This window comes from Dermacentor andersoni, chromosome 1 (assembly GCF_023375885.2).
Source record: "Dermacentor andersoni chromosome 1, qqDerAnde1_hic_scaffold, whole genome shotgun sequence".
In the NCBI taxonomy this organism is placed as follows: domain Eukaryota; kingdom Metazoa; phylum Arthropoda; class Arachnida; order Ixodida; family Ixodidae; genus Dermacentor; species Dermacentor andersoni.
Window position 1 is genome coordinate 209,036,168 of NC_092814.1, and position 14,655 is coordinate 209,050,822.

Below are 14,655 nucleotides of genomic sequence, written 5' to 3' on the forward strand. Positions count from 1 at the left end.
TAAAGAACACCATTGAATAACTTTGGTCAATTCATTGTTCAGCTTAGTGAATAGCGTTGTTAACAATTTATGTGACATGCAAATGGTGGTATCATCAGCATAAAGCACAAATTTAGGAAGATTGATGCAATCAGGTAAATCACTAATGCAGATACAAAACAATAAAGGCCCAAGTATTGAGCCCTGCGATACACCTTGATTAATGATCTTAACATTTGAACAAACGCCACCAATGCAGACTGATTGTTAGCAATCAAGTATTTTTTTAAAATTAAAGGTGGACCAGATATACCCAATGATTCTAGTTTAGTAAATAAAATATTATGATTAACGGTGTCAAAGGCTTTAGTAAAATCAATAAATACAGAACCGTCGAAATCACCGTTGTCGATGGAAGACTTTAAGAAACCGGTTAATGACAGTAAAGCTAAATTGGTTGAACTACCTGCATGGAAACCGAATTGACAATACTTTAACAACTTAAATTTGTTAAGGTACTTGTTAATACGTTTAAAAAATAATTTTTCAATAATTTTGCTAATTGAAGACAGAATAGAGATAGGGCGATAGTTTAGGACCTCTGTAATATCACCTTTTTTATGCACCGGAATTAACCTGGCCTTCCTAAGTGAGCTCGGAAAGGTACCACATTTATAAATGAGATTATTATGTTGCTTAATACTTCCGCAATATATGAAGCAGCGAACTTTAAGTGATAAGGAGAAATATTCTCTAACTCAACACTAGAGTTTTCTTTAATTTAGGATTGTAGAACACACATCATCAGGGGTGACAGGGAAGAGAAAAAATGAATGGTTACGACGTGTAAGAAGATACGGTGAAGCTACAGGCTTATTATCGTATATCTCATAGAAGTAATCACTAAACGCGTTAGCAATGCCGGATGCCTCAGTGTAGACTTGTCGTTTATAATTTATTTTGTCAATTATTCTACTAACCTGTGGTCTATTCAAGAAGTCATTGAAAGGTTTCCATTTTTTTTCTTGGGGTTATCTTTTGTCTTACAAAATTATTTTGCATAATAAACTTGTTTTAGTTTTTTAGAAGGTTATTGAAAAAATTACTATATTCTTTATACCTAAGTTTTACACCCACATTGAATGGCTGTTTTTTAGTTTTCCTGCATAGATTATCTTTCTTTCGCATACTAGTTAACAAACCTTTTGTTAACCAGGGATTATGAGGAAATTTAAATATTTTATTGCATTTGACAGTTTTCGTGTTTGCATACACTGCTTTAAGAAACAAGGAGCAGAAATTCTCGTGCTCTTTCAGGATCACGCAAGTTGCCAATGGAAGTACAGTCGGTGCCATGAATCGTACTGATAAAGTTAGTCCTGATTTAAGCTAGAAGTAAAATGGCACGTGTTATAGCGAGGTAGGTTTGCGGCGAAAGTTACAAGTACGGAAAGATGATCAATGATAAGCACATCAATGACGCCTGCGCGTGCCATTGGTGTCATATTGCTTAAAGCGTGGTCAAGAAGAGAACCATTTCCATTGGTTGAAAATCGCGCAGGGGATGAAATTAGTGACTCAAGCCCGAAACCAAGAAAGCAATCACTATAAGCTATTGTGGTGTTGTTATGTGTCCGATAAATTAATTTTCATGTCACCGATCAGCACAAATTCCTAGTTTTCAGCAGATATTATATTGAGTACTGCGGGAAAAATACGTAGGAAATCCGGGATATATGAAGATGGCGAGCGGTAAATCCATGCAATGATGAAATTATTAAGATTGCAGGAAGGGACACGATAGCCTCAATCCACACGGATTCACAGTTCAAAAGATTTAAAGACAAGTCAAACCTACTCATGTACTTAATTTCAGACGATTTAAATATAGCTGAGCCGTCGTAGCAACCAGAATCACGGTGACAATATTATGGATTGTACGAGCGAAAGCCATACAGATTGCCATCACAAGAGCCTATAACCACGTTTCAGTAACACACAGAAATGAAAGAAAAAAGACAGTGATTTAGAGTAGGCAGCAATGCTGTTATGGTTTTTGCGCAAACTACGCGCATTGATATGCAGTAACAAACAGGCAGGATTAGAGAGCAACGATTTTGTTTCCTCAGGTGAAAGCAGGGCTATGTGATATATAACAAAGATTATGAAACAGGAAAGATAAACTGCGCGAATTAGTGTCAATTGTGAATACGCGAAGATCAGATTCCGTATTTATCCAAAAGACCCTGCGATCATCAGACTTATGGGCCTCGATATGACAATTCTCAGTCCGGAGGAACCGCCATTTCGCACAAACGCACAGCATCAAAATGTTTTTTTTTTTCATGAATGCCACCTTGTATCAGAACGAGAGAGTAGTATACTTGTTAAGCGAGGAGAGGCATTGCCACGTTTTTCGATTTAAACATTGCGATGACTTGCAGTTTCTTCGAACACCAGTGCCTCACTGCAAGTTCGTACGCTAGGATACACTCGACATTTCGATGCGTAAATAATACCGTAATTGAAGACTAGCCACTTCTTTTTTTTAAAGTTTGGATCCATTTGGCTTTTTCGATGTGTCTGTTGGGAAAAGAGGTGAGGCGTCTAGAATTGGGCACGAAAGCAAGAGAAAAGTAGCGTATAGAAATGCAAACACTACGCTGGTGTACTTGACCAGGAAACAACACGAAGCCGAACGATCGAACAAAGCAAAATGCCTCGCTCCCGCGGCGGTACAGGTGTTGACCTTCTTCTACGACAATGGCTACTGGCTCCAGCTGTTCCCCGCAAGGTTGGGCGTCTGCATACCATCCACATGCAGCGGCGAGGACCTCCAAAAGATGGCCGCCAAAGGTACGCGGAAACTCGCAACTTTCAATAAAACCTTACTTTCTTCTTTTCTTTGGCCCTTCGTAACGCATTTTCTTAGCTTGCTTACGTGGCCTATCTGTTCAAGTTCTCGCGTTATAAATATTTTAGCTGATGCTGGTACAATGTTTCTTTCTTCTGCAATGAAAAACACAGGGATCTTGTGGAGAGTGCTCGAACGATGCATTGAAGAGCAAAGAAAATAAAACCTTAGAGCAGCTACAGGATTTTAAGTTCACTTTGGTAATGTGTGCCCTTTCGCTTGTGAGCAAGCGTGTTTTCTCTTTAGGATGCTGCAAACATACGCCGCTTCCTTAGTTCCGCAAGGAACTGCTCCATATATCTACTCAAGTTTGATGCACTTATATGTGCTTGTAGAAAGAGTTCACTGTGCACTACTTCACGCTTATCTAGGTGCGCGAAGCTTGGCCTGTATTTAAAGAAAAGAAAGTTCTTACGCTATAGCACTGTTCTTAAGAGCAGGTGCTAGCCAATCGTAATCAGTGAATTCGGTCGGCCAATGGGAACCAGCATTTACGAACAAAAAGCTTTGTGAAATAATCCCCTAATTTCCAATGGGAATACATCTTCTCGCATTACGTGAACTTTGCTTTTTAAGCGTGTGATACAGTGAGTGGCACGCTGGTTGAAGGTCATCATCATAGTGAAGTTGCATGCCAAGGACGCAAAGGAAGGTTTCATACGAGCGCATTGACGATTGAGACCATAGATAGATAGATAGATAGATAGATAGATAGATAGATAGATAGATAGATAGATAGATAGATAGATAGATAGATAGATAGATAGATAGATAGATAGATAGATAGATGGATGGATAGATAGATAGATAGATAGATAGATAGATAGATAGATAGATAGATAGATAGATAGATAGATAGATAGATAGATAGATAGATAGATAGATAGCAATGAGCGGTCGATATGTCAACGCGGCTAAATGCGAGGTTCGGTGCGTGAGATGGAGGCGATTAAAATGACGTAAAAAATAAAACAATTTATTTAAATAACAAGGTTAGTTGATAGACTTACTTTACAATGAAATTATTAAATAATATAATTAATTATTCGTAGCTTATTAAAAGGGCAAAAGTGTAATAGGTAAATTAAGGAACAACGCAAGTACGGGACAAAAGGAGAGCACAGACGAAGCGGTTACTGTCAACAAACTTTGTTGTCCACGAAACAGTACATAAAGGTGTCCAGTGGGAAAGAAAAGAGAGAAATGAACACATACATGCAAAATGCGAAGCAAAATATCAGCACCAATAATTCACGCGACAGAAACGCAACTTCCTTGGAGTGCGGCGACACCGACGGCCACATGAAAGGGGGATTCATACCACGGCATCGGGGCGGCAGTCAACAAATTTCCTCACGTGCTTCTTGCGGTGACATGTTTCCTCTCTTTTGACTGTCTGACAAAGCTGGGATAACTTGTTTCAGGCGGGGAAAACAAATTATGCTCGCCTTCTGTGCAACATTTCTTTCTATGTGCGTTGTGACATCTTGTGCACACACGGAGAATGACAGTGGTGTGCGACAACGGAGCTTTTTTATTATTCTTTTGGATCGCCTTGGGGGGGGGGGGGGGTGCTTTTTTGGCAGTTTCATGTCTGCTAAGATACAACAATTCAGCAACGGCGTAGAGCAAATTACCCGGAAAATCGGCCTCTTGCAGCCTACGCACCTGAAAGCTGTTGCTTACAATGTGATGACAGGATCACTGTCACTAATTGATGAGTTTCCGACCGACGACAATCTATGGCTCTTAGACCTAGAATTGTTTTCTCTATTGACTATGTGCGTTGATGACAATGTGTTCTGCCCTCCCCATTATAAGAAAGGCCTCCCGCACGCAGTTCAGCGCATTCGAAGCCGGTCATGCGAGGTACTGCGAAATCTTGCTTTGAGGCTGCTTTTTCGCGGTCTTATCATCACACTGGGAGCAGCAGGTTTGCCTCATGTGCGTAGGCTACAAAGGACCGGTTTTCCGGATAATTTGTTCTCTGCCATCGTTGAATGCCTGTCAGCCGACATGAATTCGTCAAAAAGCGTGCACACGAACCAACCCAAGAGAGAGAGAGAGAAAAAAAAAAGGAAAAAGAAAAAGAAAAGCTCCCTTGTCGAACACTACTGTCGATGCATGTGTGCACAGGGTGCCTCTCCACATAAAGAAGAAAAAAATAAAAAAGAAAATAGCGCAGAAGGTGGGCACCATTTTTTTCCCCGTAGGAAATAATTTCCCTAATCTTTGGCACAAAGTGATCAAAGAGAGTACTTGTCGTTGCAACTGTGATGAGAAGCACACGAGCAAATTTTTTGACTGCCACTATAGTTTCTTCTTACGCTGTGTACTTAATGACGAGGACAGGAACAAAGACGACGACAACGGATATGGTGCGCAAACCAAACTTGGTTTACTCGTATCTTGTGAGTTGTCATATAAAGGTTGAGAATCGAATAGGTGGAGGGAATGGGGGCAGGAAGGAATTTCCTCCGCCTATTTGATTCTTAGCCTTTATGCGACACGTAACAGCATACGAATAAACCAGTTGTGAGTTTGCGCACCATCCGTCATCGTCGTCTTCGTTTCCGTCCTCTTCGTTAAGTACACAGCGCAAGAGAAAACTGTGAACAGCCACCAACTAGCCCAATTCATCGCTCTTTTGGCTGCCACTACAATGTTCCCCATTTCATGTACTCGTTAATTCAACTGGCCAGTGTACTAGGGACGGCCTCCAAGAACACGCGAAATATCGAAGGGTTGTGGGGGCCATCACATTGCAGTCATTGCTCCCGGTGCCGATTATGGTCTTTGTTTAATCAGCGCAAGCTGCTAAAGCATTACCGAGACCAATGTGCACGAGAAATGTGCGAAGCTGTTTGCATCGACAAGAAAGGTGATGCACGTGCGAGTACGTGCGAAAATGTGAGCGACTGCGAGAATAGGTGGTGTACATTCTGGAACGGGCACGCGAGCACCAGCGATTATGCTGGAATGTACGACGAGTCATGCACAAATAAGTTACACGCACTTGACCCGTAGATCAGATTTTGACGATCGACCACTGTGTTCACCGCTATCTTTGTGCTTTAAGTGTCGCTTGCATTTCTGGGCCCAAGTTCGCCCAAAGAGTTAGATTAGTGATCTACAGTTTTGGTACTGTCTGGTTCTACACCACCACTACAATGTGACAATATACCGTAATATTCTTTAATTTTGAGGCCGAAATATTCTGCGAAACGAACACATCACGCGTACAAGCTGTAATTCAATTTGGCGGTTTTTATGCCTGTGAATTTATACCTCGCTGAAAAGCTTTCTCGCGCCATAATTTTCAGAATATTTCGAAAGGTCTCAATTCGGGAAAAGTAAAGAACCGTTCAATAAAGGGCCTTTAAATATTGATGTGAGTACGAAACGATAGCAAAATCAGATGTGGCCATACTCCCCATTTGCCCCGTTCTTCATTCACGATATACTTCACAACCAAAAGCTCGACCAACGAGAAGATAAGTCAAGAAATGCGACATATTATCCCACATCGTCTTGCGGATTTTGTGAATCAAATCTCCTTCTCACTCGAAATACGCATTGTTTATTTGTTTATTTTTTTAAATCGCGCTTGTAAGTATGGGGAATAACAAATATATGTATGCAGGCCGTACTGAAATGACAAGCATAAGAGCAAGCGATGAGGAAGGAAAATAAATTCTGCAGATACAGTGCACATGCTGCAATCTATGTTAAACGAAACTTTCGTGAAGCGGTTCATTGGATGCTATAAGACCGTTAGTGCTTTGGAACGCGTATAGCAACATAGCGATCAGGTGCCTGCCCGGCAAATCAGCAAGACGCGGAAATCGCCACGACGCGACCCAAGTAATCCACGCGACCGCGGATTTTACACCGCCTCTGGGATCTGCCCACTTTTCTTCGCGCCATTGTTGCGATCAGAGAAGTTTAACATTGCAGTACCTCCAGGACTGTCCCAAGTTACTCGGTAATAAGTCGACCTAGCAGCCTCGCAGAACCCCTGGAAAGAAGGCGTAGGAAGCTTCGCCTTAATATAGAAATTATGCGCTTGAAGGCGCATGTTTATTGCGCTGAGCGAATTATTTCTGTATCGTTTGTTGTTTCACTGCGTAATTTCGTAGAGAACAGAGCCGGTGACCGACGCATCTGCCGCGGTAGAACGGATGGGGCCTCGTATGAGCCGATTCGTTATACGAGTGCTGCCCTGAGTGTGAGCCATTCGGCAGGACAGCAACATCCGAGGGAGTTCACCTAGAAAGCTTCCCTTGGAAAACACCGTCCATATCGGGGGCTTGCCTTAAAGTGTAGGCTTTACTAATTGCAAAACACAGTACAATGAGAATGCGAGGAACGAATGAAGTAACATTAAAGCATTTGTCTTGTTGTTTTCTGCATGAGCTTCGCATTTGAATTCCTTCTGGTCTCGAGAAGTTCAGAAACGCAAGGCAGGCCATACGATGAGGTTTAGCTGTCATTCAGGGAAGCATAAAATAAAATAAGAGAAAGAAACGAAGTCACTCTGTAATATATAGTTTAAAGGCCCAAAGGACGACACTAATCGCGCTGCGTCGCGCCCGATGGAGTATCCGCGAGCATCCATTGAAAGTGTTCTGCTAGCTATGGAAACCGGCGCATATTTGCGGGCGTTAGAACTGATATTCTTCGCGTGGCATGTGCGGGATGCGCATGCAGCTTCGCAGGAACTCCAGATAACGGCAAAGGTGACGTCGTGCCAAGTCAAGGAGCCAATCAACTTTTCCCAGGAGCAGCTTGCGGTCCTGTGAGTCACCATGAGCCATTTGACACACACACACGCACGCATACGACAGCATGAGCATGCTTGCGCCAGAGCCATGTAGCAGCGTAAAATTGCAGTCCGTGCGCTCGTTAAATTGGCTTGCTCAAGTGGTAGTCTCCTTCTGATGTGTGCAACTGATCGACAAATAGTCTGTTCACTTTGCCAATGTACTTGCCTTGTTTTATGACTTTTATATTCTGTGCTGTGTGAAGTTCATTTCCGTTGCCTTCAGACCGTCTTAGTCGCCTCCGTGTGCCCCCTATAGGCGCTTTCACCAGTCTTCTGTGAACAATGGCCATCCGTAAACCTTTGCCTGCTTTTGTCTTCCGAGGCAGTGAGGTATATAGTGGTCTAGAATGTCATATTTCCAGCACACTCTAGTGAGGGTGTTTTTGGGCGGCGCCATATTAGCACAATAATACGTGGCTGATAAGATGAAAGTGGAGTCGCCGAGAGACCCTTGTTTTACGGTCACAGAGCATCACTACGCTGTCTGCATTATCTTCTGGCACGACAGAGCTGCGAGCGTGTAACGCTTGTTCATGATTGGCAGCGTTCACTTTACTGAATACAGCCTGGCGGTATACCGCTACTTAACTATACTTAACTACTTGTGCTTAACGTTGCATGCTTTTTGCCAAATGATACAGGCTCTTATCTTTTGGTTGCGCCAATCAGTATTACACTAGAATTACAAACACAGCCATCAGCACGTAGCCAACAGCCTGCTGATAAGCACTTCCAGCTCATGCACATGTGTCACCTGCTAGGTTAACCGTGTTAATCTCACTGACCGAATAGTACCGCATAAAATAATTTTCTATTGGCTTTTATAAAATCAATTTTCTAGGTACTTATTTCAGTAAGAAAAAATACAAATAAAAACAAAGCTGGAGTGAACGCGAAGAGGGGGGGGAGGTGACAGTGCGGCCGCCGCGACCGGGATCGGTCCCGCGACCTCGAACTAAGCCAGGCAACGACATAGCGACTGGGCTGGACCGGCGAGTGAAGTCAATTACTCTTTTGCAGTTGCATCCTGGGCGTTCTCCTGCTTCTCGCCATTGTCGGAACAGCACTCGACGTACTCTGCACACAAGACGTCAAGCAGACAGCAACAGTTGGCGGCAAGTGGATTTCCTCTATGCGCAATACTGCGCGATGACGCGGGACGTTTTGTGTGTTCTTCCACTTTCACGAAGGCCTCTCAATCACGCGGTGCGAAAGAACGTGAACAAAAAAGAAATAAACGCAGATAGACAGAGTGAGAGAGAGGGAGAGACCGACATTATGAAATAACAGGTAGGTGTAAGTTCGGGGAGGACTTAGCACGGGCACCTGCCGCTGGTGAAACTGCAAGGTTCGGTGTCGGTGACGTAGAGGCTCTAGCTTTGATTCCAAGCCATTACACAGCCAATACGGACGGAACTACCATCGTTGTTCTGTTTAAACTAAGTATTCCACGCAGCGATCTAACTATAACTATCGGAACATGCAATTTCCACCCCTGAAACTCAAACCTCAGGATACGCTCTGCAGCCTTGTCTCTCGTATGGTCTCTGCATCTCCATTTTGTACAGAACCGGGCCTGTGCATTTTCTGTCATTGGCATTGCATTAGCGACTTGCTGTAAAGGTCTACTAATAAAGTAAAATTGCCATTGATATACGCTCATACTGTGTACTTTAAGCCACCTTCTAGGGGGTCTCTTTATGCGCGTTTTACCATTAGACGTGTAGAGCACAGCGCGAAGACATCAAAATGACGTGGCGGCGCGGAAAGGTGACACGATAGAAAACGGGGGAAAAAATACCCCTCTTAGGTTCACAGCCTAAGAGCACCTAATACTTTACTCAGTGCTATGAGGTAGCCACGCAGACAGCCATTTGTCTATCGGTGATATTAGTTTCCCTTCACCCCAAATCAGCGCCTAAAACATAAGTCGTACTAGAGAGGACGTGTTTAGGATGGCATTTATAAACTGTTCGGGCGCGGTACAATTAGTGTATGACATCGTTTATTTGCCTAACAAGGCTCGGTCTCTTATCACCTTTCCTAACGCTCCCTGCTGGTGTCATGTGATGTTTATTTTGGCTTTTCTTTTCTCTATCGCTTTTTTTGCATACCGGTGTCACACGAACACAGACCGACTCGTGGAGGCTCTGGCGAGCTTCTCGCTGGTGCGCAACACGCGGTCGCTGTTCAGCCGCTCGGAGCACGCGACCGGGCCGCTGGAGGCCCTCAATGGCATACGCGTCATCTCCTGCTTCTGGATCGTGCTGGGACACATCTACTTTCTTACCGACCTCTCCACCTACATCCGCTTCGGTGAGTTTTAAACTGCACGTGCACTCACTTCAACACTGCCAGGCAGTGCCACTTCGATGAAAGATAACGCGTCGAATTGACAGTAATTTTTCGTTTCTTCTTTTTTTTTCGTTTTTGCTTCGTTCCTTCTGTATGAACCTTTAGGTGTCACAAATGTCCCAGTTTTCTTCCTCGTAGGGGGCGCATATTTGTCATAATGCGTGCACCGAAGAATACTTTTTTTTTGGTGCATTCGACCTCTCGCGAAACTTGTTTGCGCAAATGCATGACTTCAGCTGTGCTTGCTTGAGCAAGTAGTGGGGAAGCCACGTGGCATTATGATGAACCAGCCTTTTGAGTACGTGCCCATACACGTGATACTGTCAAGAAAGAAAAGCCCCAGGCGACTTTCGTGACAAATAAGGGTAATCCTCATATATCACTTATCTGCCCCAGTTTTTCTTTCTTTCTTGTCTGCTGGGATAAACACTCACGAAAAGAATAAAAATTGGATGTGACGACATTTGACCCGGGAGAGTTGTTTACTCATTCACTGCGGAACACATGTTATGGAAAGATTTTCAGAAATTTCTGCTAGAGAGAGAAGGAAGCTCGATCTCCGGCATGCTGGTTCCTGGCACGAGCCCCCAGCCGGCATTTGCTAATAGCGTCAAGCATACTTTGAAATCCAGGCTAACTAGGTAAATCCGTACGGCGAAAAAAAAAACAACAACAACCCTACTGCTGTTTCAACTCTTGCCGTAGTTTGAAGAAGAGGCCTTCTTTGGAGACTTCAGATCGATTTGTCGTTCCTGTGATACGGGCATCTGGCCACTTTCGTCTCGTCAAATTAGACAATTTGAGGCATTCTAGAACACGTAGGATAACGAAAAAGGCACCAAAATGAAGCTCAGTACGAAAAAAAAAAGAAAGAACATGAAGTTAGCGTAGAGCTTTGTACAGTGCAGTAATAATGCGTGATTAGCATAAAACGGACGAAATGAAACCCAGATACGATCGTTCAAACTGCGAGCGCCTAAAACCGGAACAGGAGGTGTGGCTTTACTCAACGAAGAATATGGGTCGATACAGGAAATAGTGCAGTTTAAAAATATGGGTAGATCCCGAAGGTTGCGCAGTATAAACAACAAAACACGTGGTACTATAATGCGCTCTAGAAGACCTTAGCTTCCTTCGATATCAACCGATCGTGACTCGCCTTTTGTTTTCCCCCTGGTCAGTAGAGCAACTAACGAAATAAAGAGGAAAATGAAACTCGTGCTGGAGGCACCTTTGCATGATGTCGGCCTTGTGCACATGGCATACAGCTTGCGTCCACATTCATAACCAGGAAGTATCACAGCCACTCACAAAGAAACTTTCTATAGTTAAGGCGTGTTCTCTCTTTTGGGAGATAATTGGAAGGAGAGATCGCGTCAGCATGTTTGGAGTGCTCTCTGTCAATATTGGAAGTGTTGACGTGCGATACCACCAAAAACGTTTCTAATCGACTTCGGTGCTTCTGAGAATCTACAGGGTCAAATCTTCGCTTTTGCCAATATTTCAGGGGCCAGATTTTATAACAATTCTTTTCATTCTGCATTTTCTTTGGCCTTCGTCATTATATTGCAAGTATACGACTCCAGTATTTGCAGCAACGACTTATTGACACCGTCGCGGCTTTGTTCTTTTGTTTCACAGCTTCCCTAACCAAGCTGCAAGTTCTGTTCAAAGACTTCTTGTTCACGCTGGTCGAGAACTTCACGCTGCCTGTTGACACCTTCTTTTTCGTCACGTGAGTTCTCGGTTTGGATATTCGCTAAAGATCGTGTGGAGGACAGATGATAAACAGAGTAAATGGGATATTGTTACTAAGGGCTTCCTTACTCGTAAGTGTACACTTATTCGCCAATATGATTGCGCACACGTGAATGAGGCGGTAATAATAATAAAAAAATACGCGGCGAGGCATGTGCAGAAGAATCGGCACCGGACACGCCGACTCGTTCCCAGTATGAAGTGGCACGCTTACTTGTTTACGTAGTACATATGACAGCTTAGATCTACAGCCATGATTATAGTCGCAAGTTCGTTCACCGGTTTACGCTTGCTACCGCAAACCCTGAACACTATTTAGCTGCAGGCGCACGTGCTCAAAAAACGTTGTCATTTCGAGGTCGAATTTGACTCGCAGCAACACACGAGATCGACTTTACGATTGATACAACTTATGATTCACGATACATGTATGCAATTTTGCTGTTTCTATTTTATATACACCTAGCATCTTTGCTCACGCCACGCTCGTAACTCATGTCGAAATTTATGTAATAGGTCTAGAGTTTGACTTTTTTGGTCAAAACTGAAAATTAATAAAAACGGTATTGTTCTGCCTATCGAAAATTCGTTTTTATCAACAAAAAAAAAAAATGTCAGTATTACAGGACAGTTTAGCCTAGGAACACATGAGGAGATAGAGAACCAAGCCATGGAATTTACTAATTTGAGCGGTAGAGGCATGGCACAGGGCTGCTACTATTTTGTGAGAGTCAGCTGCGAAAAAGGTGCGCTTCGTGTCGCTATAATCAAAAGTTGGTGACTCTCAGGGTAAGAATAATTTGACGTTGGTTTTCCTCCGGATGTGGCCACGCGAGAAAGATCGAATGCCCCCTTTAACTTTATATTGCATTTAGTAGCGACTGATGTGACAGTTCTGCATATGCGCTTAGTGTAGCTTAGTGTAGTGTACATGGTCAGTGGGAAATGTTTGAAGCCTTGAAAGGGCCCCTCACCAGGTCTGGACATGTTGAGCTGACAAACGCCGTGCATACAATGCGCGCTAACGATCGTGTCTGCTAAGTATTACATCCCTACGCGCCGTGGAAGAGCTCAAATTTCAAACCAAACGCCATTTGCTCTTCTCGCGGGCGTCGCGCTCCCAGCCGGAAAGCCGACGTCAAGCGCGCAAGTTCGCCTCCGTATATGGTCGTACTGTGACGTTACCCATAGTGACACGCGACTTCGATAATTATTCAACGCAACATCAGTCATTTGTTTAGTATGTTGATTCAATAGACGAATTAAAGGTTAAAGAAGTAATAAAGCATACAAACCGAATGTATGGGCGTTTTTTTTTACTTCATACCGTAGCAAGAGATGCGTTCTCCGCTTCGTCTCCTTGTTCCCACGTCGTGCAGTCGTGCGCGCAGAGAACGAAACTATGCCATTTTCTGTCGTGTTCCAACGGCGCGATCATGCTCTTTCATTCTCTTGCGTCTGCCTCAGTGCTCGTGATTGTGGCACTGACTTACACCGCTAATCAGGTTTTCTAGTGCAGAGCGCGCAAAATCGTCCGCTGCGCTTAACGAGGCAAACGCAACAGCTCGCGCGTGAGACCGTCACCGGAAGTGAACCACTCAGCAAAAACGCGCGCGCGAGAGAGCGAGCGAGAGAGAGAGAGAGAGAGAGAGAGAAGAAGAAGAAGAAGGAGGCGGGGCCCGTGATGGATTCGTCACGCTATCATCAGGCTCCGATGTGGAAGAATGCAGGGAAGGAATTTCACTTGCGGAGGCTAGACGGGGCAAGAGGAGTATGTCTATATTGGCGGTGATGCGCGCCTCCTGAAATCCTGGGTTCGCGGCACTTCAAATGTTTCTATTTCTGCTATTAATGAACTAAACTGAAAAATTATTGTGGTAGAACATTACTTAGAGCGCACGTAACGACTTCCAGCGAATAAACAAAATTTGCTCTGTGGCATGGTGAGGGGCCTTTAAGCAAACTCACTAAGTGTCTCGATCAATACATTTGACAGTTGCGCATGTATCCTTATGGCACCACGTTAACAGTCTTGCCGTTTTAGTACTTACCGCTACAGCAAGCTTACACCGATAAAGAATGTCAACAGAAGCCACAGCGTATTACCTTATTTAAACATGCCTCAGAGGTTGTTGAAAGAACAGGTAAATCCCGGCCACGGCGGCCGCATTTCGATGGGGGCGAAATGCAAAAACACCTGTGTCCTTAGATGTAGGCGCACGTTAAAGAACTTCAGGTGATCCAAATTATTCGGGATTTCCCCACTACGGCGTGCTTCATAATCATATCGTGGTTTTGGCATGTAAAATCTCATAATTTAATTGTTTAAAGAACAGGCAGACTTTCATATAGATAACTGCCCTCCTCTACCCCTCCCCCCCCCCCCCTAAAGAAAAAGAAGGAGTTTGGTACGTGAAACAAAATTAGCTGAAAAAGCCGCTAAGCTTTCCTAGCGAATATATTACCATCGAAAACACCGAAAGAAAACAAAATTCCGTCATCTGGACGAACGGCAGAAAATAGTGCGACGAGGTTCTGAAAAAAAAAAAAATAAAATGTCGAACGCGCTTGACACTTCTTATGTCAAAAGGCCTGAGATAAGCAAATGTATGTACTGTAGAGCAAAAGAAGATGTAGCCGCTATTACATTAGTTGCAACAATGTTAGTATTTATGTGATAATTAAGTGCAGGTAATATTACCGGGACCTAAACAAGGAAGCATGTATTTATCCTTCACTAAGAAGTAAATTACGAGTGATGTGCCCTGTGTCCACGTTAAAGAACCCCAGGTGGTCATAATTAATCAGGAGTCCTCCACTATGG

At 43.6% G+C, this 14,655-nt stretch overlaps 1 protein-coding gene across 1 annotated transcript in view; it reads left to right on the top strand.

Annotated features, from left to right (window-relative positions):
* Positions 1 to 14,655, top strand: part of LOC126546932 (nose resistant to fluoxetine protein 6-like) — a 121,579-nt gene that overhangs the window by 66,046 nt on the left and 40,878 nt on the right. Inside the window, exons 3-7 of the mRNA XM_055062615.2 lie at positions 2,721 to 2,835; positions 7,604 to 7,691; positions 8,739 to 8,826; positions 9,740 to 10,034; positions 11,715 to 11,808. Coding sequence (XP_054918590.2) covers positions 2,721 to 2,835; positions 7,604 to 7,691; positions 8,739 to 8,826; positions 9,740 to 10,034; positions 11,715 to 11,808 — 680 coding nt within the window. The remainder of the gene's footprint in view (positions 1 to 2,720; positions 2,836 to 7,603; positions 7,692 to 8,738; positions 8,827 to 9,739; positions 10,035 to 11,714; positions 11,809 to 14,655) is intronic.